Below are 27,702 nucleotides of genomic sequence, written 5' to 3'. Positions count from 1 at the left end.
GGAAACTCTTAATTATAGTTGAAACGTTACGTGAAGTGTGGGGTCGGGGATAGTTAGCAACAACGCAGTCAAACAGCGGAGGAATCTATAATGGCACCTGGAAGCAATTGTGTTTCCCTCCCTGGAATATTTATGTATTGGTGAATTATTCTAAGCATGTTCCCTGTGTTTATTTCTACAATGATGTCTGGCTGCATGGCATAACGACCATGCAGCCAATCGGTCCACTCCAAAGTGGAGTATGAAAAAACAAGTGGTTTGTGTGTGTGTGTGTGTGTGTGTGTGTGTGTGTGTGTGTGTGTGTGTGTGTGTGTGTGTGTGTGTGTGTGTGTGTGTGTGTGTGTGTGTGTGTGTGTGTGTGTGTGTGTGTGTGTGTGTGTGTGTGAAATGTGTATCCGTTGACAATGCAGCAGCAAACTCAGTCCAACTGTATCCCTCATTATTAAAGTAAAGTCAGCCCACCTCCCCTCAGGCTTCCCTTTTTATATGCACCACCCTGTATCCAAACACTGTTAAAGACTCATAAAAGCCCAGCATAATATTTTGATATCTGTCATCTTATGCTGTTTTAGTGGAGCCAAAGGGGTAAGGAAGTTGCATTCGTTTGTGGTATCCATTCCCATCATAACACACTTGCTCCAGTTTCCCATGGGGATGTTTGTTGTGATGTCTCATGGCACCAACACAAACAGACACAGTCTGCTGGAGGCCCAAAGGCCTTGTGGATGTGTTTAGTCTTGGTGGGCAGGACATAAGGAGAGGATTTTGGTAGTCTTTGGATGTATACTTTTTTCTCTTCACTGTGTTCTCTATCAATAGGAATTATTTGCTTTTGGATTTTTTTTTATCTGCAGTGTTAAGGGACAATTCCAGATGATTAGTAATTGGGCTTTATTTTTATATATAATCATCTGACTGCTTAAGTTTAGTAGGGGCAAGTCTTTGGTCAACTAAATTTGAGAAGGCACACACAGCGAGGTGCAGATCATTGTGAGCTTTGATGCAAGTCGATCAAAATTACATTTAATTGAAGTGAAAGGGAAATAAAAACAAATTATCCTGTCAAATCAGAGACTTCATTTAGATTCACACAAGCCTCCAATGTGGGATGTTTTCTTACTAACTAAAGGGATTAGATATAGTCAGGAGTAAAGAGGGAGGTGTGTATCGTATGTCGTATGACAGTTCTGGAGAGAGGGGAGGATTGGGTGAAAGGTGACAACACAAGTGGTGTTTATGAGAGCAGAGAATACCGAAGGACAACTGCAGGCCATCTTGAATATGAGATAGAAGGAGAGAAAAGAGGAGAAAGGTAACTGAGCCAAAGATATACGTGAGAGGAAGACGAGGTTGATATTCCAGGCTGGAAGACGTGACCGCGACATGAAGATCCCTCTCAGTCTGACACCAGCTCTTAACCTTCAGGTCGGAAAGAGTGAGAGGTGTGGAATACATTGTATGACACAACCTCCTGGAAGAAACTTGGCAAAGTCCACCTCTTGTCCATCTATCATTGGGTGAATGTGTGCTGGACAAGTGTGGCTTCCAAAGAAAATGTGGATGGGTATGTGTGAGGGTCAGAGGTGACCTGTGTTGGAGGACGGTGGCAGATTTATGGACTCCACCAACCTGAACGCTGGAGGTCGCATGCTGACTTTGTTACACGCTTCAGCCAACATACACAAACACACACTCAGACACGGAGAGCGTTGGGACACACTGAATACCAACCTGCTGATGCCAGGTCATGTGTGTTGAGGTCCGAGTAATCGATAAAGCAGGGAACGAGGCTTGACTTCCCATCTGGCCTCAGGGGAAAACCAGATAATGTCTGATTAAGATGGAGGACGGGGGACATTGATCAGTAAAGAAACAAGTTCTCGACCCGGGGATGAAAGAAGAAAGTGGAATCGTGTTGCTCAATATCATTAATATCTATCAGGAGCAGTGCAGAGCTTGAAACAGCTGGACGTGGATGGATGAGAGGCAGAGGAAGAAAAGAGAGGGAGACGTTTCTCAGGGTCGTACTGTTGCCCCTCTCTGCCTTACTTTATTCATTTATTATGTCCCTCCCTTCTGCTGTCACTTTGCAAAGACTGCTTTTATCTCCTGTGTGGTGGTTTGGTTATGTAATATAATCCATCTCCTGCAGGAAAAGTGTTTATATCAGTTCAACTTTTGATTCTGATGTAGACCTGTAGTGCATGTTTCTGCTACTTTATCCTCCCCTCTCCCTTTTGATGTGTTTTGTGTCAGAGGTTTATCTTACCTGATGGCCGCAAAATGTTTGTATGTTCCGACTTAACAGATTGGTTTTAATAAAGTTTTCAACATATTGGTAAATATGCTTAATTACATTTTTCCAAGAGTTAGACGAAAGGATTGATATCGCTCTCATGCCTGTCAGCTAAAAGTGACCAAGGAGATGGTTAGCTTAGCTTAGCACAAAGACTAGAACATGGGGATTGCTCTGTTAAAGCAGTGTTGCTTCATTTTGTTTGTTTTAAGTAGGGACCTGTTTGTAGTCCTAATGCAGGGCTAAGCTAACTGGCTGCTGGTTGTAGATAAACCGCAAAGACACAAGAGTGGTATCAATCTTTTCAACTAACTCTCAGGAAAAAAGTGAAAGAGCATATATCCCAAAACTTTTGTATTCCAACAGTATAATTAGAGTAGGATGGGCTATATAAGGTTCATTAGTAGACTGTATGTCAAACTCACACTTTTACTATGTGTGCTTATGAATTTAAATGTCTGGAATTCATCTGCACTCTTCTGGCCTAAATGGGTGCTTTAGGTATGATGTGCTCCTTCTCCTGTTAGCATCCTGCCAAAATCTCAGATTTGAATTTGGCATCTGAAACATTTGGTCCCCTTGTTGCACCTTGATTTTCTACAACAATAGATGTGTTAAAAATGGGCTTTTAAAAATGACTTCAACAGAAAGGTTGACTGAGAGGGGAAAAGTGTGCTGTAAGAGCCATTTCACCGAGTTTGGTGTATTTAAAGCTATTTTGGCTTAGCTACAGTCAGGTGCATGCAGACAAGGCCTCCATTGTTGTAAAACCCCAGATAGGTAGTTTGACTATAAACCTCCTCTGACCGATTTACGAGACAGCCTTCACATCCTGTGAATAAAAACATGAACAATTTTGAAAGCACCACCACTTGAAGCGGATGGCAAGGGCCCCTAAATCACTCTCAAAACTGCCCACAAAATTTATTTCTTGTACCGATGTATCATTTTACCCACAACACCCGTTGATCTGGGACTGCTGCTCAGTCCAAGAACCTGTCTGTTGGTCAGAAGGGCGTTACGGCTGCAAGCGGTTTTCTTCCACTTCGCCTGCCTGGCAGACTATCGCTGAAACTTGAAACCGTCCCAAAAACGTTCTTGTACGACACATCAAGCTGACTCCAAACTTGATTAGTGTTTAGGCTTGGGCTGGGTCAGGGCCTCATTCCTTGGCTTTGGTTCAGCAAGAAGGTTTGGTAAATGATGTTCCTTCAGATATCTTTTATCACTGACCAAACAAATTCTGATGTATAGAACCTCATTTTCCGACTGTTGTTGGCGAACTGTAAATTGAGGGAGTTTGGCTTTTATTCCAGCAGCAGCAGCTGAGGTGGCTTAGCAGGAACACGGTACAGCAGGAGAGCTGGAGGCTGGTCAGTGGTTCATATTGGGTGGAGAAAAGAAATCCCATTACCTCAAATAGTAAACGTGTGAATGGAACAAATGAAGGTGACATGACTGACTTAGGGTGAGGCGTTAGATGAGCATGTGTTGAGTGAAATGAGCTAAATGATGGCTCATGTAATGCTCTGTCTCTCTCTCTCTCTCTCTCTCTTCTCTCTCTCTCTCTCTCTCTCTCTCTCTCTCTCTGCAGCTGTGGGCCACTATCTTTGCTCCCTCTCGACCTTAATGCAAGGTCACTACATTATGAACTCTTTCACAGAGATGTGATTGGTCACCAGCAATGAACGACACATACCTCTGTCATGCGCTCCCAGCTGTGTTTAACTTTCATTACTTCACATGAAGGCTATCAGACAGATCAGCTGTGTCAGCCATCTATCACATTCGCAGCTGTCAGGCACACAAACTAACACAGTTTTAGACACACTTACACTCACACAACTGTAAATACTCTCAGACTCATAGGGCCATCTGCCTAGAGAAAAGCAAAACTCCAGATACCTTGAAGGATATTGATTGAAATTGAATATAAACTCACAACAGTCTGTAACATCAGACTGATCCAAGTCCATCACAGACTGTGTCAAAGGCTCGACAGCCATCCCAGCCATGAACTCACCGCAGGAACCTGAGCAGCTGATTGGACCAAATATGGAATCCACCAATCGGATAAAGTGACGTATGACCTCCTCCCATAAAGTTCACACTGGGGCAAGTCTGCACCTGCCAAAGGAGTGGCCTTACAACACATACACACACACACAGGCACACACTACACTGTTCTAGCTTTCGAATCACGCAGTATTGAAAGGGGACATGGGTAAGGTTACATTAGTAACATAGAGCGAGGGACATTCAGAAACCCTGCAGTGATGGCATCGTAACTCGAGGCACTATGAAATGATATCCTCCTTACACACACCTGTATGCGTAAGCCTTTGAAATAAACAGATGATCATCTTTAAAAGAAGCAATTAATAACCCTCATTTTGAAGATATCTAAGAGTTTATGAGTGATCACAAAAGGAGCAGCACTGACGTAAGTTCATGTCCAAGCAGGCTGCAGCAGCCGCTCAGATGACATGGTTCTATAGTCTGCTGACTGAGATATAGTGAAGTTTGAATTGATGCCAGAATTTCATGATTTTGATTGAAGTTTTACCTGATCATTAGATATTGAAGCTGCAGTACCAACTGGATGATCTATTTACTGATCTAAATCATTACTTTGCTTTTGTTAGATGACATTAAACACTGATGATTTGAGAAGTTTTACTTTTTTGTGAAAGGGCATCATAGAGGAAATGTTTTTATTCCCTTAACTAAGGTATTGAAAGGTATTTTTTTTTTTTATATCAGTCAGTACCAAGATGCAGATATATATGCATCATCAGTATCTAAAATGATTAAAAAACTAAAATAATAAACCCTATACCAACCTCTATTATTACATGATGAGATCTTTATTTATTAGTAGGTACTTCTTTGTGTCTCATATTGTATATAAGTGCAAAAGTTTCCCACGCAACAGTTTTGATGTGTCCTAATAGCAAATCCTTTTTTTGGTTGTCTTGCTATTTTTAAAACTATTTTTGTATTTTAATTCAGCCAGAAAAGTCTGAATATATTGCTATGAATGCAAGGACCCTGAAGGAGGTCTGGCAACATCACAGCTGTGTATATATAGTTGGTGTGCATGTGAATATGTATGTGTTCTGTTTGCAATGAGCCAAGACCCAAGATTGCAGATGTATTCACTCATCATTTTTTCAGTTGTTCTACAATGAATGGCATTTGAATTGTTTCAGGGAGCCATGTGAATACTTTACAACATGGATATTTTCTTGGCACGTAGTCTGTAATACTGAGGAGTAGATAATTTGCTTAATTTTAAACTCTCTATTTGCATAATCCAAAATACTTTACATACCATTTGTACATACCAGGGGTTTGCACTGTGCCCATGCTTTGCTCAACGCTGTAAAAAACCATCGTGGTGACCTGTAAACCATTTGAAATTATTTGTTACAGGCCACAGTGGTGCAGTTGTTGTGTTCTGTGTGGAAGGCCCTTAACATGAACTCTGATAAACGCTGGATTTCAACATGAATGTTGCTGCTTTATACCGCCTTGTTCACCTAATTTGGCTGCTCCAGATAATCACTCACATCCTCACTTGATTCTTGATCTACATATGACATGGCATTGGAGTTTATTTGCTTAAGCCAGAATGGTTTGGCAGAGCAGCGAGCTATCACTGGGTTATAATTACAACCAGACGAGATTCATTGAGTACTGCCACATAGTGGATGGATCACGCCAGGTGTGTCAGGGGATTATGGTGGCAAGGCTTACATGGCAGAAAGGTGAAATGTAGGATTGGGCAATTAATCCATGAGTGTTTAAGACCAGGAGTAGTGTGAAATAGTCAGTGCAGAGTCAAGAGAGGCAGTAAAACTGTAGAAGAGCAAATAAAGCAAGGTTTAAATGGAAAAAGGAAAGTTGTGAAAGTTGTGGCAGGCTGCATACACAAGTAGGATGTATGAGAAACATATTTGACCACACATATCTGGTAACTTAGCAGTTTATTTTCTGTGCACGTTTTTGAGAAGATAATACATATAATGTCAAGGATAGACATGCTAACTCACCCTTTCCCCGTTAATAATGTACAAACAAGCCCTCTTCCATTTCTTTATGTAGCAAGCAATAGTGTTTGGCATGTCAGTTTAGTGTGTTCATCTCAAGTCACGACTGAGTAATCAGCCTCTGGACCCCTTGCACCCTGTTGCCCATAAACCACTGGGTGCCCAGCGGGCAGCTTTGAAATTGCATGCTCTCACCTTGGCTTCCAAAGAGGCAGTCATTAGCCTGTCTGCTTCAGGTGTGAGAGAAGAGGAGAGAGAAACCAGAGCAAGGAGCTAGCTTAAAGTAGGGGTTAAGGGCATGAGGGGTGAGACACCTGTGAAAAAGGAGAGAAATAATGGGGGAAATTTGAGTTTGATCACTTGGCAAGAATTGCACCTTGGGCAAGACTGGAATTTGGTTTAAAGAAAGCCCAGGGTTGATCTTGCGGGGATAAAAAAGAGGCTAGGTGGAATAAAGCTCCCTTTGGACATCGACACCATGTTTCCTAAACCGTGGCCCGCACATTGTCCCCTGTTACAGCCTCACACACACAAATGCTGCAGTTTTCCTTTAAAGTCATGGTGATTGGTCATTTTTCTCTTTAGTTCTTTACACTTGAAGACCCACCCCCGGTCTCTCCATGCCCGGCTCTCTCGTTTTGCTCTAACATGTTCCAGAACGTCAAACTAGAACCACATTTTATTAATGGACATGGGATGCAAAGATAAAAGAGCATTTTATCCTATTGTAGACCACCATTCGACATAGACTGGCACTAGAGGAAACCGACACTTCAAAATATCCTTGTCAAATTACCACTGCGCACATTAATGCTGCTGACATTCGTCACATTAAAGACTCTGATACTTTATCTTGTGCATTTAAACGAAGTCCGGCACTTTGGATGTTCAAGGCCCAATCTTGCCATATTAAGGCCTATGCTCCTTCAGGTGACCCATGTATTTCATGTTTATTCTCTCTGAGGACTGGATTTCCCACCTTCAGGCTTCCTGGAGGTCCTTTCAGCAACGGTAGCCCCCGTCTGATATGATCTACAAACATAACCCTCATGCTCACCTCGACACCGCACCACTAGCTGCTGTCCCCTGCCTTCAGGCACATCTCCCATTCGATATGGGACTCACTGATTCCCACATCTAAGGGTGGCGATTGGTCACAGGAGGTTCATCAACAACCAGTGCTACTCCATTCACCTATGGTTGAACTGTTTTATTGTGCAGGATTTCTATTTTCAAGCTAAAACCATTGAGGATATGTGTGACTATAGAGGTGTTGGGGATTGCAGATTTGCGTGCAAGTGTGTTTGTACGCTTAGAAATCCTTGTGAGTGCTCAAATTCCTGCGTCTGTGGTTACAGTCCCTACTTATGGAACCACCCAGGAGTCAGCATGACTGGTGCCGAAAACCAAGCCTCTCCCATGCACGCCAACATGCCCAGCGTCAACAAACACACACATCTGAGTATGAATGTGTGTGCACATGCGATTCCCTTGCAGTCGAGGTGGGTTTGTTTATCTGGCATCTACCCATTTAAGGCATCATCACGCAAGGGCCCTCTTTCCAAAGAAAGGACACAGACTCACGGACACACTTGTATTAACATGTGCTCATAACACACTCCTAACAGCTGAACTCTCAATGTTTTTCATGGTTTCCGAAGCCAAAGACTGTTTCTGCTGTCCTCTACAAACAATTTCTATTTTATGATATACAACAGCATCAAAAGAGAGGAGATTTCACGCAACGAGTGCCATATACTAGATAAGAGAAATAACTTCTGCTTCATACAAATGAAAAGTTCATTCATATTTAACGAAACGCCAATGCATGGCTAAAAGTAGAATATGTTAACTTTAATGTGTTTCTAATGTTTTGGCCGTCTTCTCCTAAAGAAATCAATCACGAGATGAGATGTGTAATTACCTGGATGGCCCGCCACCTCAGCTAAATAATTTGCTGTTGGAAACCCTGTGTCAATCACCACAAAGCCTTTTTCTGGCTCACTTTGAACCTGAAGTCAAAGCTTTTGTCTTGTGGCTGCTGGACTTTGGGTGCTCTGGTCCACTCTGTTGTGATCTGCTCTTATTTGCTGGGCTCGGCCGGTACTGACTGTGTTTTGCTGGTGGACTCTCATTGTTTTGACTGTGTCTGTCTCTCTGTGTGGGGCGGGCCTTCGCCTCTCATTAGCTTTGACAAAAGGTGACACCCAAGGCAGCCCTTCAGCACCCGCCTGCCACTCAATGCAAACCACCTGCCGGACGTCACAACAGCCGAGGTCTGCTTCTTCCAAACCTAAACCTATGCATGCTCACAACTAAATATAAACACAAGTTCAAAGTTTCCCACAAGTGAAAACTCTGTCCAAAAATACAAATTAACTGTCAGAGATTTTAGAAACCCAAATAAATGCAAGCGTGATGAGCTTTTTGTTGATTATGACCCAATGAATAATGCAACAGACATAAACACCTAAACAATCCTTCAGCTGTAATAGCACGCATGCATACTTACACACACACAATCAGGTTTACAGCAGCGTCACTCAGCCCTGACAGAGCGTGTCAAGAAAACTATACGTTGATAACACTCACACCGGCATGAAATAGGTGTCCATGCCCTCACACGAATACACTCTCACACAGACGCCTTCCTACTCAGCTACGAGAAATCCAGCCTGAAGTCACATAACACTTGATGCTGAGTGAAAAAGAACAAGGTTGCCTTGGTATCGGCGAGTTCTCGGATTCTTATTTCCCAATCGCAGACGACCTTTGCATGAATACCAGAGTGATGTTAACTGCATAGCATCCCTCTCTCTATAAACACATTTCATCACTCAGAGAGTTTATAGACAACACACAGGTTAAGAGTTTAAAACACATATAACACCTATATAATCAACAAGAATAACATATAGTTTGTGTGGTGGTAGGGTTAGAATCATATAGTAATATTAGGGGAACAAAATATTAGTGATAGTAATTGATTTAATTTTAACACTTTTCTGAAACTTTTGTCATGATTTACTAGTCATTGCAAATGGAGCATTCTTTGTCCATTTGAAAAGGGAACCTCAAGCCCTCTGTAACCGTTCCAAAAGCATACTTAACATCAGTTTATACACTTGATACATAATGATTTTATTTGTATTGCTTATAAACATGATCTTGAACTGATGATATGTCTCAGAAGAAGAAAAAATATGCTTCACTTTATGGTTAAATACAACAGGTTTTCATCTGCTCTTTATCTGGTTGGTTTTAACAGTACTTTCAAAGCAGCACTTCCACTCCAAAATCCAAATGTACTTATTTGAATTTATTGGAGTTTCATAACTGCTTCATAAGAGGTGTTTGAGCTCTCTGTGTCTAATTGACCCCAGACATAAGTAACTCTCATCACACATTTAGGCCACATTTATGCAATTTCCATAATATGTTGTACATTTAGTGTAAAATGGTTGAGTCTGGTGCAAAAAGTAAGGCAAAAACCTGATGTTGGACATTATGGGATAATTTAAACACAGTGCATACATGTGGTGCTGATCTTTATTAAATCTACATTGCTAACACAAGAAGATTTGATGGGATGTGGTTGGATTACATGTAACTGCTCTTTCCTGTTTGATTCTGGTTATCTGATCGCATCCACTGTGAGGCTCTATGGGTATGAACCCTGTCTGAGCCACTGAACCCGGGCTGACCTGGGGCAGCAGAGACGCAGGGCAGCTGGCGAGTGAATCACATCCGTTGTCTCTTTCTCTTTCTGTTGCTGTTTACATCCACAGCATGTGTCCCCCATCTTATTGAATCGTAAGTTGGACAAACACAGAAATGCAGACAGATCAGGAGAAGGTTAGGAAGTGGTAGTTTTGTTTCAGAGAAGGAGGCTTTACAGCTGTGCTGAAAGAAGGGAACCCTCACAAACACATCTCAGACCAGTAAACTATTTCAATGATAGCAATTGACTTAGACGTCTCATTATGAGCCAATAGACTCCGTCTTTGACAAATAGTAAAACAATCAGTTAATCATTTTAAACAAATGCTGTACCTTTTATAATCAACATTTATAACCTGTCTGTCAGCATCTCTGCAATTATATAATAAAATGCATTTTAAGTCAAAACTATTTGTATGTCTGTCTTGTGAGCATAAGCTGTATGAAATAGTGATTAAGAGCAAATCTCTAGTCCGCTCTTTGTCTTTATGTACGGATGCCTGCATACAGACACCTCTTCCACATTTTTTCATTGTAGTTAAAGGAGATTAGATGGAAATCTGCTACTGGGATTTAATTATTTTTTTTCTTAAGTCAGGAAAAAGGAATGAGAGGAGATATCGTAGAGACACATTGCCTCCAGCTAAAATGGAAGCAAGAAGTTAACCTTCACTACTTACACCCTTCCCCTCCACCCCCCACGCCCCACCTTTCTCTTCCTTTCCAGTTAAATTCAATTTTCCCCTGTTGCAAGAGGAGTATTGGGGGTTATAGTGGAGAGGAGGTGGGGTGGATGGATGGATGTAAGTCCTGTGGTCGTGCATACGGAGTATCACATTCTGCTATTTTCATTTGGCTCTTTATTGCTCCCAGTTGCGGGGTTAAACAAGATGGGGCCTAAAAGAAGAGAGAGGAGGAGGGGGCTGCTCCACCAGTCCTTCGCTTTGTTCCCCTGGAAGCACTTTGTTTGCGAGAAATGTCACAGTAGCTTAATCAAGTCGAGCCAACGGCTACGAGAAACAGACAGAGCAGATGGAGGATGGAAGGATGTGTGTGTCAAGAGACCAAAAGGTGTCGTACATGTAGGGAGCATATTGAGGTGCATTTGGTAACTTTCACTGGGAAAACCTCTGCTCAGCATCATGTAAATCTCGATGGGAATCTGTGTTTGTGTGCATCTCTCTGTTTGCCTCTCTCTGTTTGTGTGTGTGGGCTTATACAGGACTGTGTAGTAAAGTATGTATCATTTTCCAGTCGCTGCCTAGAACATCCAATTTAAATACTAACGAAGGACTCTAGGCAGAGATCCAGATGTTTGTTTCTCTCAGTCACAGGTATTTGACATTCTCACACACACATAAACACACTTATAGTCCTGAGGGAACAGTTGACCTGCTAGCTGGCTTCCAGTCAAACTTTGGACCGAATGTTTTCCAGAATACAGAGAAGAAGTTTAGGGTTGGCTTGAGATCCAACACATCAGGCGAACAAGTGCACGCAGCCATATATTTATATTCATGACAGCTGATGCTGAGTTCAGCACTGTTTGTGTGTCCCTCAAAGAAATCTATTTTATGGACAGGATGTAGTTTTTTTCTTTCCAAACTGTCTTTGTGGAGGTCCATCTTTCTTTCTTTGGGAGTTTTTCAACACCTGTAAGAGTGAAGGACGACCTGCTCGTTCAGCAGTTGTCCTCCCATCTCTGCGACCCACTTTTTTTTGTGCCTCTGTTAACTCTCTGTCTGCTCCTTTGGCATCCTCCCATCTGCTTTACATTGTATAAACCAACATATCACCTGGAAGAATTTCACTTTTTTCTGCCTTTTAGCTGTAACCTTCTTTTGATGTTGATAACCTTTGACCTCAGTGAAGTCAGGAAGAGAAAGGAAGTCAAATTATGACACAGCACATTACAGTGTCAAGTAAAACATGATCCACCAGACTCTCTTACTCTCTCTAACTTGCAGACTGTTTCTATTTATGTGTGCCTGTGTGACATTTTCTGACCCTGGTATGCCACCTGATATGCCACAGGAAGTAAAAAATGACACCTAAGTCACGTCATGTGTCTGCGTGTTTATGTGCTGGTGTGTTTGTTTGTCTGTATCTCAGTGGGTATGTGTTCTCTGCTCTCTCCTGAAATAGGAATCTGAACTACCTCCCCACATGTACACATGTACACACACACATGCGCTCTGCTCTCCAGTGCTGCTGTTTTTCCCATTAATTCCTCAAGTCAGTCCAGTCCTACATCAGCATGTCATCGCCTACCTCCACTCAGGACCAATCACGCTCCCACGTTTCAGTCACTCTGACGCCCGCTCCTCCAGCGTTTGGCGGCCGACCTGTCAACATGCCGACGGCTGCCTTTTATGTCTCAAATAAAGGTACAGCAGGCATGCCCCCCCCCATGACTCATATCTTATAATGCATATCCCTGCTTGAGGAGGCACTTTAAATGGCCAACGGCCGTGTTGTACAAGGATTCTTTAAGGGATTGTGAAGCCATCCATCCATTCTCACTGACTCCTTTCATCTTTTTTTGAGACTCCACCATATTTCTTCCTGGGCCCTCTTGTCACTTTTAACTGCAGTATATTTCTTTCCCTGTCCCTGCAGTTTCATTTTTCTATCCCCACTGTCTCTCATCCCCATCCCGCCCATCTTACACATTCCTCTCTCCCCTCTTCCCGCTTGTCCTCCCCATCTCCCTCCCCTCCAGCCCTGGAGAAAGGCTCTGGCCCTCTCTGCAGAGGCATCGGCCCCCAGTCGAACAGCTCCACGCTGCCGTTTATGGCTGCGGGGGCTGAATCAGAGGAAGTAGAGCCCACTATGGGACATGGAGACTATTAATATAAATGCTGTGGCTGGCAGAGTGTGTGTCTCTATGTTAGCTGGCGTCAGTGTCTGAGGTCTGAAGGTGTAGAGGTGTTAATGATTAAAAAAATTCAAACATAAATTTTAAATGAGACTCAGTAAGTGCACAGCTGTACCCATTCTCCACTGTTACATTTTAAATTGTTTCTTTCTGTTGCCAACAAAGTCTGGCAGCGGCTATAAATGGCAATCTGAATCAGATAAAGAACAAGAAGAAACAGTACTTAGGTGAAATTCTGGTTCAGTGGTACACTGTGGCCTGGGCCAATCTTCAACTCGACACAGGCAGTATTTAACTCTTTTTTTTTTTTTTTTAATGCTATTTCTTGAATCCTTCAAATCCAACGTAATTGATAGCGTATTGTGGCTGCATAAAGGAGGGAGAAACGGATGAAAGAGGGAGAGGTGGACGGTAGAGGGAGGTGGAGGAGCATGGTTGAGCCCTCTTTGAAAGGGTTGGCAGAGTCAGGAAGTGATTAGGCCACTACAACAACTCCAATAATGACAATAGGGAAAACATGTCTGCAGCCACAACCACTTAGCATCAGGAACAGTAACCAGTATGCTTCCTATTTCAGTGAGCTATATGAGAAATAGAAGAAGTAAGGTGTTACCTAAAGGACAGTTTCAGGCCAAGGAGAAGGTGCCTTGTTGCAGTTGTTAACCTAAAGGGGAGCGGTGGACGATCTTTCTGAGCCTGAGCAGAAACCTGTGAATTTAAGAAAATATATATAAATAATAATTTGCACCATCTCTTAAAGCAATACTTTTGTTGTTGACCAGAAATGACCAGGCAGACCCTGACGCAGAGCTGTGGCGGTGTAGAAATGATTCATGGTCTTGTGGCAGCATGAGGTCTGAGACTCTCAGCTGGCCCTCTAGCTGGCCAGGCCGTAACATCTCCTGGTTTAACGGCTTCCTTCTATTATTCACAACTTTACCAGACTTCTCCATCAACAGCAGAAATCTTTTTAGCGGAAAGGTGGTGATACCAGCTGCATCACTGCAGGGTCAGAGGCAGAGCGGAATGATTCTGATGAACCTGATGTTCAGCCAGAATGTGAATCAGTCTTTAACACGCCTGAAGGACCAGGTCGTTCAGTCTGACATAAAACCGTACATTTGGTGTGACGGGATCTTTGTTGGCTCTTTGCTTTTGTTGCTAGCCTCTGACTCTTTCCTTGCGTCACTTAAGCACAGATGTTTCCGTATTATGCCAGCTCACACAAACTTAATGCCAGGCAACACATGACCACCAGCAGTGAAACAGCAAGTGATGCTCGCTTGTTCTCTATTCATCCGTGCAGTGCTGATTTGGGGGATTTATTGCTGTCTGTGTGTTTTCACAGGGCCTCCAGGAAAGCGTGGAAGGATAGGACGAAAAGGGGACACTGGTAAGTGACGACACCTGCTTTGTTTATTTATATTTCCTTTTCTCTGTTTTCCTGGACGACTCTACGTCTGCCTCCTATGTCTCACTTGCTCCCACCATCCCTTTTCCTGGGTGACTGGATAAGTTCGAGGGCTGGTAAAAGCAGTGACCCACGAGTCAGGCCGATGGATGAGGGGCTACAGTTGGCCCTTCTCCCTGTCCCTCCCTAAATGCGCCGACAGAGCGCTAACCTCGGCCATGTGGTTGCACTAACTTTGCCCAGATGTCGGTCGTTCTCGCTGAGCGGTAGCAGCTGCAGTGGTGCAGGCCTAATGAGATTCTCTACTGCCAACATCACTACCCGCCATTATTCTGTTGCTTTGTCTTTCCTCCCAGACCGCAAAACACTCATCGAGGAACCAAAACAATGCAGAGGCAAAGACGTGACTCCTGTGACTCAAAAGGTCGTCATGACAGATAGAGCGGATGTTCTTCGGGTTTGAGTCACCCTCATTTTAAATGTTGACTCCACCAAATTGTGGAGCAACGCTGTTAGACGATTTTATCTAAACCTGAAGGACTGTAGTTGTTCTGCAGGATATGTGTCAGGTTGGAACACTTCCAGTCTGGTTGTGATTCATTGTAGTAGATATTTATAGATGAGATCTGTTCCTGTGAAGATGTTGACTAAGTGAAAATTCACCCGTAACTGTTATTGCTCTACTTAGCGCACCAAGATGCTTTCTGAAGGACTCACTCTTACAAAGCAGAACAGTTTATTTGAAATGAAATCTACCAAGCTGTTTTAGCGTCTTTATTTTGCTTTTATTTTTTTAAATTCTGTTGGGATATGGCAGGAGCGGGGTTTGGTCATTAGCCAGTTCAAAAATGATACACGTGGTGAGGGGGAAGAAAAAGAGAGAGAGAGCAAGATGGCGTACGTAGTCACGTATTTAATTACGCCAAGCAAGACTTAACAATGGATCCACCAGAAGCCCACCTGCCGAACTAGGACTAAGCCTAGTACCAAGCCGTGGCACTGGTCCTTTAATAAAGTACAGTTTACCAACTTAACTCGCTGTGGCAGATTTAAACAAAACAAAGCTCAGCAGTGTGGAACAGCACTATTACAGCAGCAGCACAACAATAATGTTTCATGTCCCTGAACTAGACTCGGCGGTCCGTAACATACAAAATACACAGTAACAGTACTGTTAAACTTAAAAAACAAAAAAAGTTATAAACACACAAAAGCCTCTTACTTGAGATCGCTTCGTAGATGTTCATGTGTTTCTTCGGACTTGTTCAGAAGAATTTCTCCTGCCTAAGACAGGGGACCGACCCGCACTGTGTCGGCAGGTTAAACGGCTGCCGAGGTTTTGATGCCTGAAGGACCACAATCTAGGCTTTCAGAATTACATGCAGGCCTCTCTCTTTATTTCATCCACATGGGGAAGTACCAACAATCCCAACTCTATTGTGTCAAAGGATAAGGCTATTTTATATTTTCCTTATTGTCAACAACACCCATCAAAAGGTTAAAACCAAAAATATGTCAGTCAGTCTCTTGAAACGCTCTCACTTCCACAGCCCGACTGTGGCTTTCAGTACCAATTGGGTCCTACTGAAGACATAAATCTTAAATACAGACCACAAATATCTAGTTCCTTTTCAAAAAATGCTCAGTAATTTCCCAAAACCTGGCATTGTAGTTTTTTAACCAAACATTACTCAAGCAGAAATTTAAATCTTATTTGTAGGGTGGCTTGACATGTATGTGGGATTGACACAGTGCAACACTGTGGCTCACTGATGTATTTTTAACAGTTTTTGGACAAAAATGGTAGTTGGCTTTGGCATTTTCATGAGATTTCTTGACAATAAGAAAAATACAGGATACCACCAGACCTTCCCCTTAAATCCCCATATCCTCATAATTATTCAACCTCTTCATCAAAATAAATCCCTCTGACGTCTGCGATTCCATCAGGCAATCACCAGGACAAAGACATGACTGTGTTTTCATCAGGGTAGTGTGTATTTTGGAGCATTATTGTTACGGGAAGGCACGTCGTTGAGGTTTCTCCCAAAATGGGACACCCATTGGCTGCTCGCTATTTATCACAGGATGGTCTGCATCTAATGTGTGGTTCTGTTTAGGTCGTCTCTCTTGTTGTTTACTTTTCGGTGCTCACATTTCAGCCTGGGTTATTTTGTGCGAGGTTAGGTGGCACCGAGTGGCTTTTGCGCCATCCTCCAACATTTTACAAGACCAGAAGAGGTTTTCCCCGTTCTCTCAGAATAACAAATGGAAGTGGAAAAAAGAAACAGAATTATAAACTTGAACAACAGGAAAGAGAGCAGACAGAGCAGTTAAGCCTCTGTCGCCTTGTCTCCTGCATCAACCCTCCCTATTTTATTCTTCAGTTTGCTCGTTTACTTGGTTTTCTCCTCTGTTTACCTCTCTCTCTCTCTCTCTCTCTCATTCCATGTCTCTTTCTTTCTCATAAGTCTCCACTCTCACTCACACCTGTCTCAAGTTCAATGGTTAAAGCCGGTCTCACTGCAGCTCTCCAACTATTTTTCATTTGTTTACCCAACTGTCTGGCCCATGGGGTCCTTGTCCCAGCGTCTAGACGCAGCTACGTTTGATTGACTTGGTCTTCATGCCTCATAAACCTCAACACCTCTCTCTTGTTTCCCTTTCACCTTCTCCGCCCCAAACACCTTCCTTTTTTCATCCCTCTTTCTCCTACTCTTATCCCTGCAAATCCCTTTCCTTTGATTCAATCAGCAAACTTCAAGGCTCACATATATTCTGGTCACGTTAGCTTGACTTTTTATCAATTAAATAGTAACGAAACACCACAAATAGCCCACTTTCCCCCAGAAGAGGTCTGTTTTCAATCTTGCTCAGTTTCTGTAGATGTTTACTGTTGCATCCATGCTGATGAGGTGTGTTGTACCAGGACTGCAGTGTGGTGGCATAGCTCCAAATCATGCCATGTACTGTAATTGTGGGAACAATCACATAAACAGCATCATGATTGGTTTGAATTTAGATTAGATAAATATGAACCAATCACTAAAGTAGAATATTTCATTGGCAAAATAATATACTCACTTTGTAGTGCCCTCGTCCTTGGACTTTTAAGAGTTTTTTATAAGAATATTCGATTAAGACCTCTAAGAACAAGTGGAGTCTTTTGATCATTACTGTTGTTTTTGGTTAGGCTAAGTAAGAAAAGCAGAATGTACATTTTGCTGCTGATGCTCAACATCAGAGAATTTCAATCAGATCTGAAAGACTGCCCCGGAGAAATCTCGGAGACATCTTTTTTTATGCTTTAAAGCGACGCACACTTGGGCAGCACACCCCCGACCTTTTCACTGCCTGTTTGTCCTCCATCTGGTCTGCCCATATCTTCTTAGGAAACAAAGTCTTGACATGACTGCATGTCCTAATGTAAAACATGGCCCATTATCCAGAAGTCTGTTTATCATAACTGGTGCACCACAAACTCCATTGGCAGCAGCTCTAATGAGCTTGTTCTGTACCATATTTAGGTGGTTAATTACAGTCATCATCTAACAAACCACATTGCCTTCGCAGTTTTTTTGTTGTTCACCGCTTTTCCGAGGAATTGATTGCTGTACAAACCAAAGGTTACCGTAACTCTCACATGCTGTGCTTCATGTGTCAGTTGTAGAGAACTTATTTTTCTAATGCCTGATTTCTCTTTTTGTGTTGCAGGACTGCCTGTAAGTACAATTTCATCTCATCCAGGTAGTATACAAATCAACTAAAGAGTTATTGAACATAGAGCTGTCACAGTTACATTACTTTCACACTCACATACACACACTAGTACACATATTATCCTTCAGTATACAAACTATGGTTTTTCTCTCACAGCAGTGAAACATGAACACACAGACACACAAACTGTCACACATTTGTATCCACAGAGCGCGGCAGTAAATGGAGCAATGGGTGTCTGCACGTGTGTGTATCATGGTGATAGTTTGGGAGTGGTGTCTTATAGCAGCGACTTATTCTCCTCTGTGGGAATATATATCCTGCTGACAGTCTCTCACACACACAGCAGATAAAACACACACATACACAAAGACATTTACTAACTGGAGAGTGCTGCTGCCTTCAGGTTTGAATTTCTTCATTTTTAGATTACATTTTTTTTAAAGTGACCCTTTTCTGACCTTTTTTTTATAAAAAATGTTTTTGTCACATATGGCACAGGACAGGTATGCGTATAAGGCACACCCTATACATTGAGAGAAAATTGACTGTGCAACTGGTTTAAGCTAAGTGTGCATGAAACAATTAATGATTTATCTTCCAGAACAACCCCAAAATGTTGTGTGGTAATGCGTGTCACCTGTTAATCGACAAAGTAACAATCTGTCAAAACAATTTGTCTGAGTCAAGTTTATCAACTTGAAGCCCCCTAAAAATAACCCCAAAACAATATAGACAAACAATAGACGGCAATTTGCTTTCTAAATTCACAATCATACAAAAATACAATATGTTCATGTTCATTGATTCCAGCTTCAAACTCCATAAAAAGTTTTTCCATGAACCTTTGCACGAACCAGTAAAAACTGAGCCATGATACTGTGTACCATTTAATACCAGGTCTTGTGACCTGGGTTAGTGTATTTATATATACAGCTGTTGGTTTCTGTTCTAACCTGTCTCGATGCTTCATGCTTTAATCTCTAACCTCACCAGGGCAAGGCTGGACGGGATGGATACCCGGTAAATTTGATTTGTTATTCATCCTGTCACTCTTCAATTCACCCAATCACATCTCTATTTTCCTTCCTTTTTTCTATCTGGATTTATCACAAATTTTCCTGCAGCTTCATTGGGCCTTTCTCAGTTTTTTCCTTTCTGCACTTTTTGAAATTACATTTACTCGAATCGTCGCCCGTTTCCTTGCCTCTTCATGCATCCTTCAACATTTGCTCCTCACTGATAATGCATCCTGCTCCATGACTGACGAGTGACTCAAATACAGTTATATTTCTACACAATGCAGTTATATGGTAAAATGAAACAAAAGTATTTTATTATCCATGGACAATTTGAAACATCTCAACTTACTCACTCAAGGCATAAAATAATGTCGTAAAACATATTTAGCGCACGTGTGACGATGAGTAAACACGAAGAGCAGTAAACATAAATACAGAACTGGAAAAGATGTTATCTGTAAACATAAACCACATGAGTGTAAACCAAACCAATGAAAATGTAAGACATTCATCCACAAGGAACAAATGATGGCCCTACGCTTTTAAAAGTGTTTACTAATGTTTGAACAATTTAAGATAAGATGTACCTTATTGTCCCTAAGGGGAGATTTTGCTTGGACAATAGTGCTGCACGCAGCTGCAATCAGCTTTAAACAATACATAGTCAATAAGACAGCGGTGGTACACCAAAGACACAGTTTATAAAGATATGTAAGATATTACACATGCCCTGAGAGATAAAAAGTAATGAATCCATGGTTATTATAGAGATCAGGAGAGGATCATAAAAGCCAAAAAATGGATAATGCATAATACATGAAAACAAAATTCAATAACTGTGAACATCCATGGCCTCTGAATGCAAAGCAGATCATTGTTTTCCACAGTGGTGGAATGTAACTTTACTGAGGTACTGAACTTAAGTACAATTTTGAGATACTTTTACCTTTACTTGAGTATTTCCACTTTATTCTACTTTATACTTCCCCACATTTCAAAAGGAAATATTGTACTTTTACTCCAATACATGTATTTGATAGCTTTAGTCTCCAATTACTTTGATGATTTAGACTATTTATACAAGATATGAACTAATGAAGTAACTTATATTATCAAAGCACAGGTACCAAGTAGTATATAAAGTAATTCAAATTAGACTCACCTTCACCAGCTGCAACATTAATGCGGTGTAATGCATCAATAACTGCAATCCAGTGATGTATTATATACAGTTTATTACTCTGAAATGCATCCTGATACTTAAGTAAAATTTTGAATGCAGGACTTTCGCTTGAAACTGAGTTTTTTTGCTACTTTTACTGAAGTAAAAGATCTGTCTACTTCTTCCACCACTGGATTTCCACCAGTGATGCCAACGCAGACTGAGATTCAGTTCTTGTGTTATCCAGAGATTCAGCGGCCTCTTGTGGCCGGTTTGACTCCTGACTTTCTCCACAACAGCGGAGATAAAACATATCATGGCTCTGTTGCTGATTTGTGGTGTAATTCGTCCAATTCTCATCATCCGATACGGATGCACCATTCACATCATTACACATCATTCAGAAGCTCGGGTTGCATCTTGAGCAGATCGATTCCTCAGAACTGGATATCTGCATAGTGTGCAGTTCACATGAAGCTTTAGCATGTGCAGGCTCTAAGCATGAGCATGTTACATGTTCAGAGAGACACTCTGTCCAGCTATCATGTGACCCCCCTTCTGTCTGGTTGCCATGGCGACCCGCCAAAAGTCGCCCCGGTGTTGTGTTCCACGGCGTCTTGTTGGTTGTGTCGTTGTCTCACTGGGAATTTTTTGGGAAGTTCATTTCCCATGGGGCTCGCTCCCAGTCAGATTCCCAGTCTGCCTGGCACTGTTCGGCCCTCCTGACGGGAAATGCCTGCTGCTAATTACACACAGGTGGGCCGAGTGCACAGAGAAGTGTGTGCACATTTGTGTTTGTTTGTCTGTGACTCTTGACAATAGAAATCCTAAACATGTGGTAAAAGCTGTTTTTACTTTTAAAAAATGTATTAATTAAATTATGTCATGTGAAGTGTATAATCTGGGTAATCCTTCCAGGTCTAGTCACCATAATGAAATCAATCTGCATAGTTCTTATATAAGTATAAGAGGCAGCCTCCTGTTATGATGCCTAGATGCGAGCATGATGATTAAAGAAGCTGTATAAAGTAACAGTGGAACAACATTAGATTAATCATACTGGCAATTAACATGGACAGCACATTATTTCATTTTAGCAGCAGAGATGATCAAGTTTCAAACACTGAAGCCTAAAAAAGGAAAATTCTCCAGATTGGGTAGCAGTGTTTGTGTATCTGTGTCCATATGTGCAAATGTGAGTGAACTCCATCCAACCACCCATAGTTTATGTAGATCTCTGTAACAAAGGCAAAAGCTGTGGAAGTGGTCAGTGGTCTGTGTGTGATATGTTTTCACACCAATAACTTCTCTCCCATGGACTGCTCATATGGAGAGGGCATGCGCACATCAGCACAAATGAGTCAAGTCAGTTTCCGGAGGGCAGCGGGATGCTTACTTGTGTTGTGCCAGTAACTGATCTTTCTTTATTTTTCCATTGTTAAGATCCTTGCTCTCACTCTTACATTGACATACTGTCTCAACACTATACAACAGAATTCAAGCCCAGTCGGCAGGAGTCTTAATTCTGTGACTGTCACATTAACACATAGTTGAACAATAAAAAAAACAACAGCAGTAGTGGAAAGTAACCAAGTTAATTTATTCAAGTAATATGCAAGTCTTCTCGTACTTTACTTGAGTATTTCCATTTTCTGCTACTTTATACTGTATTTGAGAGGCAAATACTGTTCTCTCTCCTCCACCACATTTATTTGACAACTTTAGTTACTTTGCCGATTGTGATTTATGAATTAAAATATAATCAATAAATAAATTGTGATGTGTCGTTATAAAAACGTAGTTAATCACTGCTATCCAGCAGTATATCAAGTAAGTTGGATACAACTTGTCCAACCTTTACCAGCTGCATCATTTAAATGATGTTCACATCATTGCATCAATAATTATAATCCAGTGGTATCATATTATTTTGAAACTAGCCATCTTGCATAATGAGTTTGTTTACTTTTTTGATAAATTTTGATTGCATGACTGAGAGTATTTCTAAACTGTAGGATTACTTTTACTTGGGTAAGATATCTGAATACTTCTTCCACCACGGATCAATTGTCACATAAGCTATGTGCATACTCATGTGCGTTTGCCAGTGTGTGAGTGTGAATGTGCTGCACCTCATTCAGGCGGCATACACATGTCTAACAGTTGTTAGGTTTACTAATGCATGCAGCAGTCCACTTCCATTGAAGCATTAGTTATGTGATAAACAGTGTTAATGACATGCAGCTTGTATGTATCTCAAGCATAACGCCATAAGTGTGTGTGTGTGTGTGTTTGTGCGTGCTGATATATGCTTTTTCTCCTCATGTAACCCCGTCACTTCTTCCTCTCATAAATCACAGGCGAGGGGTTTGAGTTTCAGAAAAGAGCCTTCCCACTGTCAAACAATCAAAGTCAAGCAGGCTGACAGAACAGTGCAGAGGGGTAAACATACACCAGTTGATTCTCATTTGAATGTCCAGCCACTAGAGTGTTTATACAAAAGTGCCAGTCTGTGACAGACAGCGGCCCTCACTCAGCAGAAACAGGCCAAGGCCTCTATTGTTCAGCCTTCCAGGCCACTGAGTGCAGATTAAAGCCAGACAGGCACCCGACAACATGTCAGTAATTTTCTGTCCCAAACACAGAGCACTCTGGTATGCTTTATTGTGCTCTTTGGTTCTAGATGCAGCCAATGTTTTTTTTTATAAAAGAAGCAAATGTCATGTATCACAAATTATGTTAGTCCTGTCCTAGAATGGAGCTCTATCCCTGTGGCTACATGGAACTAAACAGAGAGGAGGGACTGAACAATATTCACCAGAGGGTTGGTGGACCACTGCGAGAGGAAAAGTAGAATCAAAGGAGGAAAGTAGAACCAGGGGAGTGGAAAGGGTTTTCTCACTCTCACCATCTTCCTTAATGTTGTCGTCACGTAATTAAGCTCATTGGGTCTAATGTGTGCGACACATTACCATGTGTGTTTCTAGCTGAGGCGTCTGCTCTGATGTGCAGACACCAGGTTTTCACCAGCATCCTCAGCAATTACACCGTGCTGGATAATTACCAGTCTGCACCATAGGGAGTACAATAAAGACAGCAGAGACACCCTTCGCCATGTTTCATTGGGATTAAGACACATGTATGAGCATGTACACGCACACAAACACAAACATAGACCCAGACATAAGCCCCCCTCCAGGCCAAGTTATTTTCCAGTTTAAAACCTATCTAATTGTTGGGAATGCTGAGTCAAAACTTTTTATTTTTGATCTACTGAGGGACGCTGCAGGACAAGATGGCAATGTAGACTAGAAATACTGATAAAGAGCCACACTAGCGTCTTCATTTTCCCCCTCGTTAACTTGAGGTTTTGGTGGTATTGTCAGGCCTATTTTTTCACTTTTTCTCAACATTAAGCTCCTTTTTTATTCTTCTATGTTCTTCTATTCAACCTTTTATTCTGTGACCTAATCCATTTGTTGTTTGAGACAGAGATTTAACTAGTGTTGTTTTTGTTTCGGCCTGTTCTATTTTTATTTGAATTCCAGCTCTTTTTCCCGCCTCGCAGATTGTTGTGTACAATGCATCTGTAGAGACAGAAAAGCATAGAATATATCAATATCCAATTTCCCCTGGCTCCAAATGTTCCAGACTCTTATTCTCATTCTCAAACCATGTTTCACTAACAGTTCCTTCTGACCTCTGTTGCTGATTTAAGTATGGCGTATATATTATCTCGTAAGGCGTATAAGTATCTCATCTAATAAGTTATAAAAGAGCTTCCTGGACTTCTGTATTGTTGGTTGAATTATTGCTCCAGGTAACTCATTCTGGGTCTTATTTTATTCCATATAATGGAAACCTGTAAAGTAAGTAAGGTCATAAAGGTAACAGTATCTACTATATACTACTGAAGTATTCAAACTGTCAGCTGCCAGATATTAGATACAGGATTCTACCTCTCTTGCACACAGACACACATAGCTATAGTACCTTCTGCTCACAGGCCACCGTGTGGCTTGTTAGCAGCCATAAATCAGTCTGTTTTTGCTCCGGTTCAGACTTTGCAGCAGCCGATGACCTCGCCTTGTACACCTCATCTGCTCATCCTGACGAGTCTTGAAGGAGCCGGCCCCTGATAAACGCTGCCAGATGCAGCGATATCACTGCGTACAAACACACGCACACATGCATAGATCCAGAGACATGGACACAGATACGTGGGAAAACTCACTGTGACATTTGTAGGCTCATTCAAATGCTCCCACCGGCATGCCTGACATGACGAACACAGCATGCTGCATTTAATAGAGTGGTGAAACTACAACCTGTTCTGGACTGTATGTAGCATCAAAAAGTACATCCCTACACTTCACACTCCTCTCAACTTTAGACAGTCAGGTTGAAATTATTGCCATCCGATTGGTCCCAGTCATTTGTTCCACCCCCAACTCAGCCACCTACGGGTTATTTCACAAGGTGCCCTCAATCAAAAAGACATCAGGAGCCTCAAAGGCGTTTTGCTGTTCTTTTTATAACCCTCTTATAAACAGACTAGCCAATTACGTTTTTGAAGAAAGTTTATAGCCAGAGCTGTCGCATTACAAGACTAAAGTGGGGCAGCAAACGATCACATGAACAATTAATGAGAGCAGCTCCAAAGTATCATTCCCTCCTTGCTGCTTCTCCTCTTCCCTCCGTCCTTATGTGCCCACTGTCCATCCATCAAAGCAGGCAGCAACGACACTGTGGTAGGTCAGATAGCACCCATGGGGCCATTAAAACAGGCAGATGAAGAGAAAAGCCCAACTTATGAAAGCCATCCAAGGCCAGAGATGACGATTGTTAATGAGGGTTTCCAGTCTGCAGAGCCACCAGGACTGTGAGCGACTCAAGGGATCCTGTACAAACTGTTAGCTTAACTTTGAGTAAGGCCATTAAGGAGGAAGTCAACATCAGCCTTTACAACATACATCACATTTAAGTGTTTTAGGAAAGTTTGATCCAACTGTTCCTTTATGTTTAAATAGGGATCTAAAGATTTGTGCCTTTGAACTGAGTGTTGCTTTGCAGAGGAGGTTCAATGACTGCTCGACTGTTTTTATAGAGGTAAACAAAGTGGACAGCTCCAACTGCTGTTTCAGCACTTGGGTGAAGTTGGATGGGGACTTTAAACGTACTTAACTGCCTGCTGGATTATCTCATCGTCACAAACACACAGAGATGCGGTAGATGTGGGGTTGTGTGAAAGATTATTACAGCTGGACCAAATCCACCCAGAGTCTGTTATGTTGGACACCACACACTAAATCTTAGAATAATTACAAACCACCTGGAACCTGGTCTTATTATTTAAGTATCGCTTCTGCACACACACACACACACACACACACACACACACACACACACACACACACACACACACACACACACACACACACACACACACACACACACACACAGTTATATGGGGCAGGAAATACGTAACACATTTGTATAAAAGTTATTTGTTTTCCTACTTTTTCATCCAATAATTGCAGCTCTCTGTCGTTTTCAAACTCGCGTTTTACTATCCTCCCTTGAAACATTTGTCTTGCCAAATCCACCTAACTGTTTTTCCTAATCTAAGATCACTTACATTGTTTCCTTAGATATACGGAGATAAGACTCAAACATTATAACAATACTAATAAATAACAGCCCGTTTATGATACTTTGCTGGGGAAGGACAGTGTTGTCAGTGGATTTAAAACAAATTGTGTCTTAATCATGTTCTCTGCTTTTTGGAAGTATTGGATTAACATTTTGGGAAATAAATGTATTCACTGTGTTTCTGAAAGTAAGATGAGAAGGTTGATACCAGTCTGATGTCTGTGAAAAGTGTACTACTCAACACATTATATCTTGTCTGTTTGATATGTACAGAAGCTGAAGTGTAAAAATGATAAGTGATGGTTTTAGGGTTATGTACAGTGTTTCCTTGCTAGTTTGCAGTGATTAGCTATGCTAACCGTTTCTTGGCGCTAGTTCATGAGACTTCAGAGTGGTATCAATCTGATCATCTATTTCGTGGCAAGAAAGCTAATTAGGCTATTTCCCATATTTCTCTCTTTGGTCTTTTCTTAATTTTTCTTCATCTGTCCTCAAACAGGGTCCTCTTGGCATGGATGGGAAACCAGTGAGTATATTCCATAATCAAATGTGTAAAACATGCTTAAAATGACTGACAATAGTTTGATTTTAACTCTATTTTTCTCCTTTCAGGGTTTTCCAGGTCCCAAGGGAAGCCAGGTACACCATCTCACACCTTGTCTTGTCTTAGTTTTCTAATAAAACATATCAATTACACTGAGGCAATTCATCCTCAAATATTTTCTGAGAATCCAGGTGGGTATGTGGCCTGTAAGGCAGGTGAGGGTTTGCTAAACTACATCAATCATCTTTCCTGTTCCTAAGGGAACATCGCAACTGAGTGAAAAAAACACGGTAGCCGTCTTGTTTCTTGTTCCACCTCTTAAGCCATCCCAAGGCTCACTGCCACGGGGGACTCATGGCTCAACTGAACCGGGGTGCTGAAATCCCCTTTGCACTTCACCTCTGGGTCCCGTCCATCACTCTTCCCCTGAAACCCTGCCGCGCCCCCAGACACACCCAGGTGTAGTGTGGAATCAGGCGAAGCAGAGCGAATGGGTTACACACCAGTGATAAAAGTGAGAGAGAGAAAGGAGTTTATAACCTCACAGAGGCTCTTTAAAAAATCATTAGAGCACCATCTCTAACCACCCCCTTTGTCCACGAGAAGGATGAGTCATCTGCTGAAATGTAAACCCCTCACAGCATTACGAGAGCCGTTTGAAAAGCTCCTCTCCAAACACCATTAAGCTGTTGTTTCCTGCAAAAGGAGACATCATGCTGAGTCTGTCCTTTAAAGAGGGCTCTCCCCATCGTAGAGCGTCTGCCATAAAACCCCAGCAGGTGTGACACAGACCAGAGTCGCCTAAGTACACAAGGGATGTTAGGTGAGATGAAAACAAGAGAATAAAGGATAAAAGGAGCTGAATTTGTTGTTGGATGACGGCCAGGGGATTAATCAAGTTTAAAAGAACACTGACAAGAGAGGAGTGAGTTAAACAGCCATAAAAAAAAATACACATATAACTGGATGGAGTTCATTCAGTGGCAGAGATATAGATAAAAACAAGGTCAATAATTAACCTTTTATCTTAATAAAAAAAGTTTTTCCCACTTCTAAAATGACATGAATAATAGAAGACTAGCTTGATATTCATGAAAACCCCATGGATTCATTTTTAACATAATACCTTTTGCCAGCATTGACACAAAGTTATCTCACATTCTAAAAATACAATTCCTGCCAAAAGCGTTACAGATGTAATTAAAATCAGGATTAAACTCTGACATAAACAACTCAACATTTGTA

At 41.7% G+C, this 27,702-nt stretch overlaps 1 protein-coding gene across 1 annotated transcript in view; it reads left to right on the top strand.

The window, feature by feature from the left end:
* Positions 1-27,702, top strand: part of col23a1a (collagen type XXIII alpha 1 chain a) — a 112,465-nt gene that overhangs the window by 63,741 nt on the left and 21,022 nt on the right. The window contains exons 3-7 of the mRNA XM_054596989.1: positions 14,295-14,339; positions 18,072-18,079; positions 19,074-19,100; positions 26,413-26,439; positions 26,526-26,552. Of these exons, the coding sequence (XP_054452964.1) occupies positions 14,295-14,339; positions 18,072-18,079; positions 19,074-19,100; positions 26,413-26,439; positions 26,526-26,552 (134 nt within the window). The remainder of the gene's footprint in view (positions 1-14,294; positions 14,340-18,071; positions 18,080-19,073; positions 19,101-26,412; positions 26,440-26,525; positions 26,553-27,702) is intronic.

This window comes from Anoplopoma fimbria, chromosome 4 (genome assembly GCF_027596085.1).
Source record: "Anoplopoma fimbria isolate UVic2021 breed Golden Eagle Sablefish chromosome 4, Afim_UVic_2022, whole genome shotgun sequence".
NCBI lineage: Eukaryota > Metazoa > Chordata > Actinopteri > Perciformes > Anoplopomatidae > Anoplopoma > Anoplopoma fimbria.
This window is presented reverse-complemented; position numbering and strand designations above follow the sequence as displayed.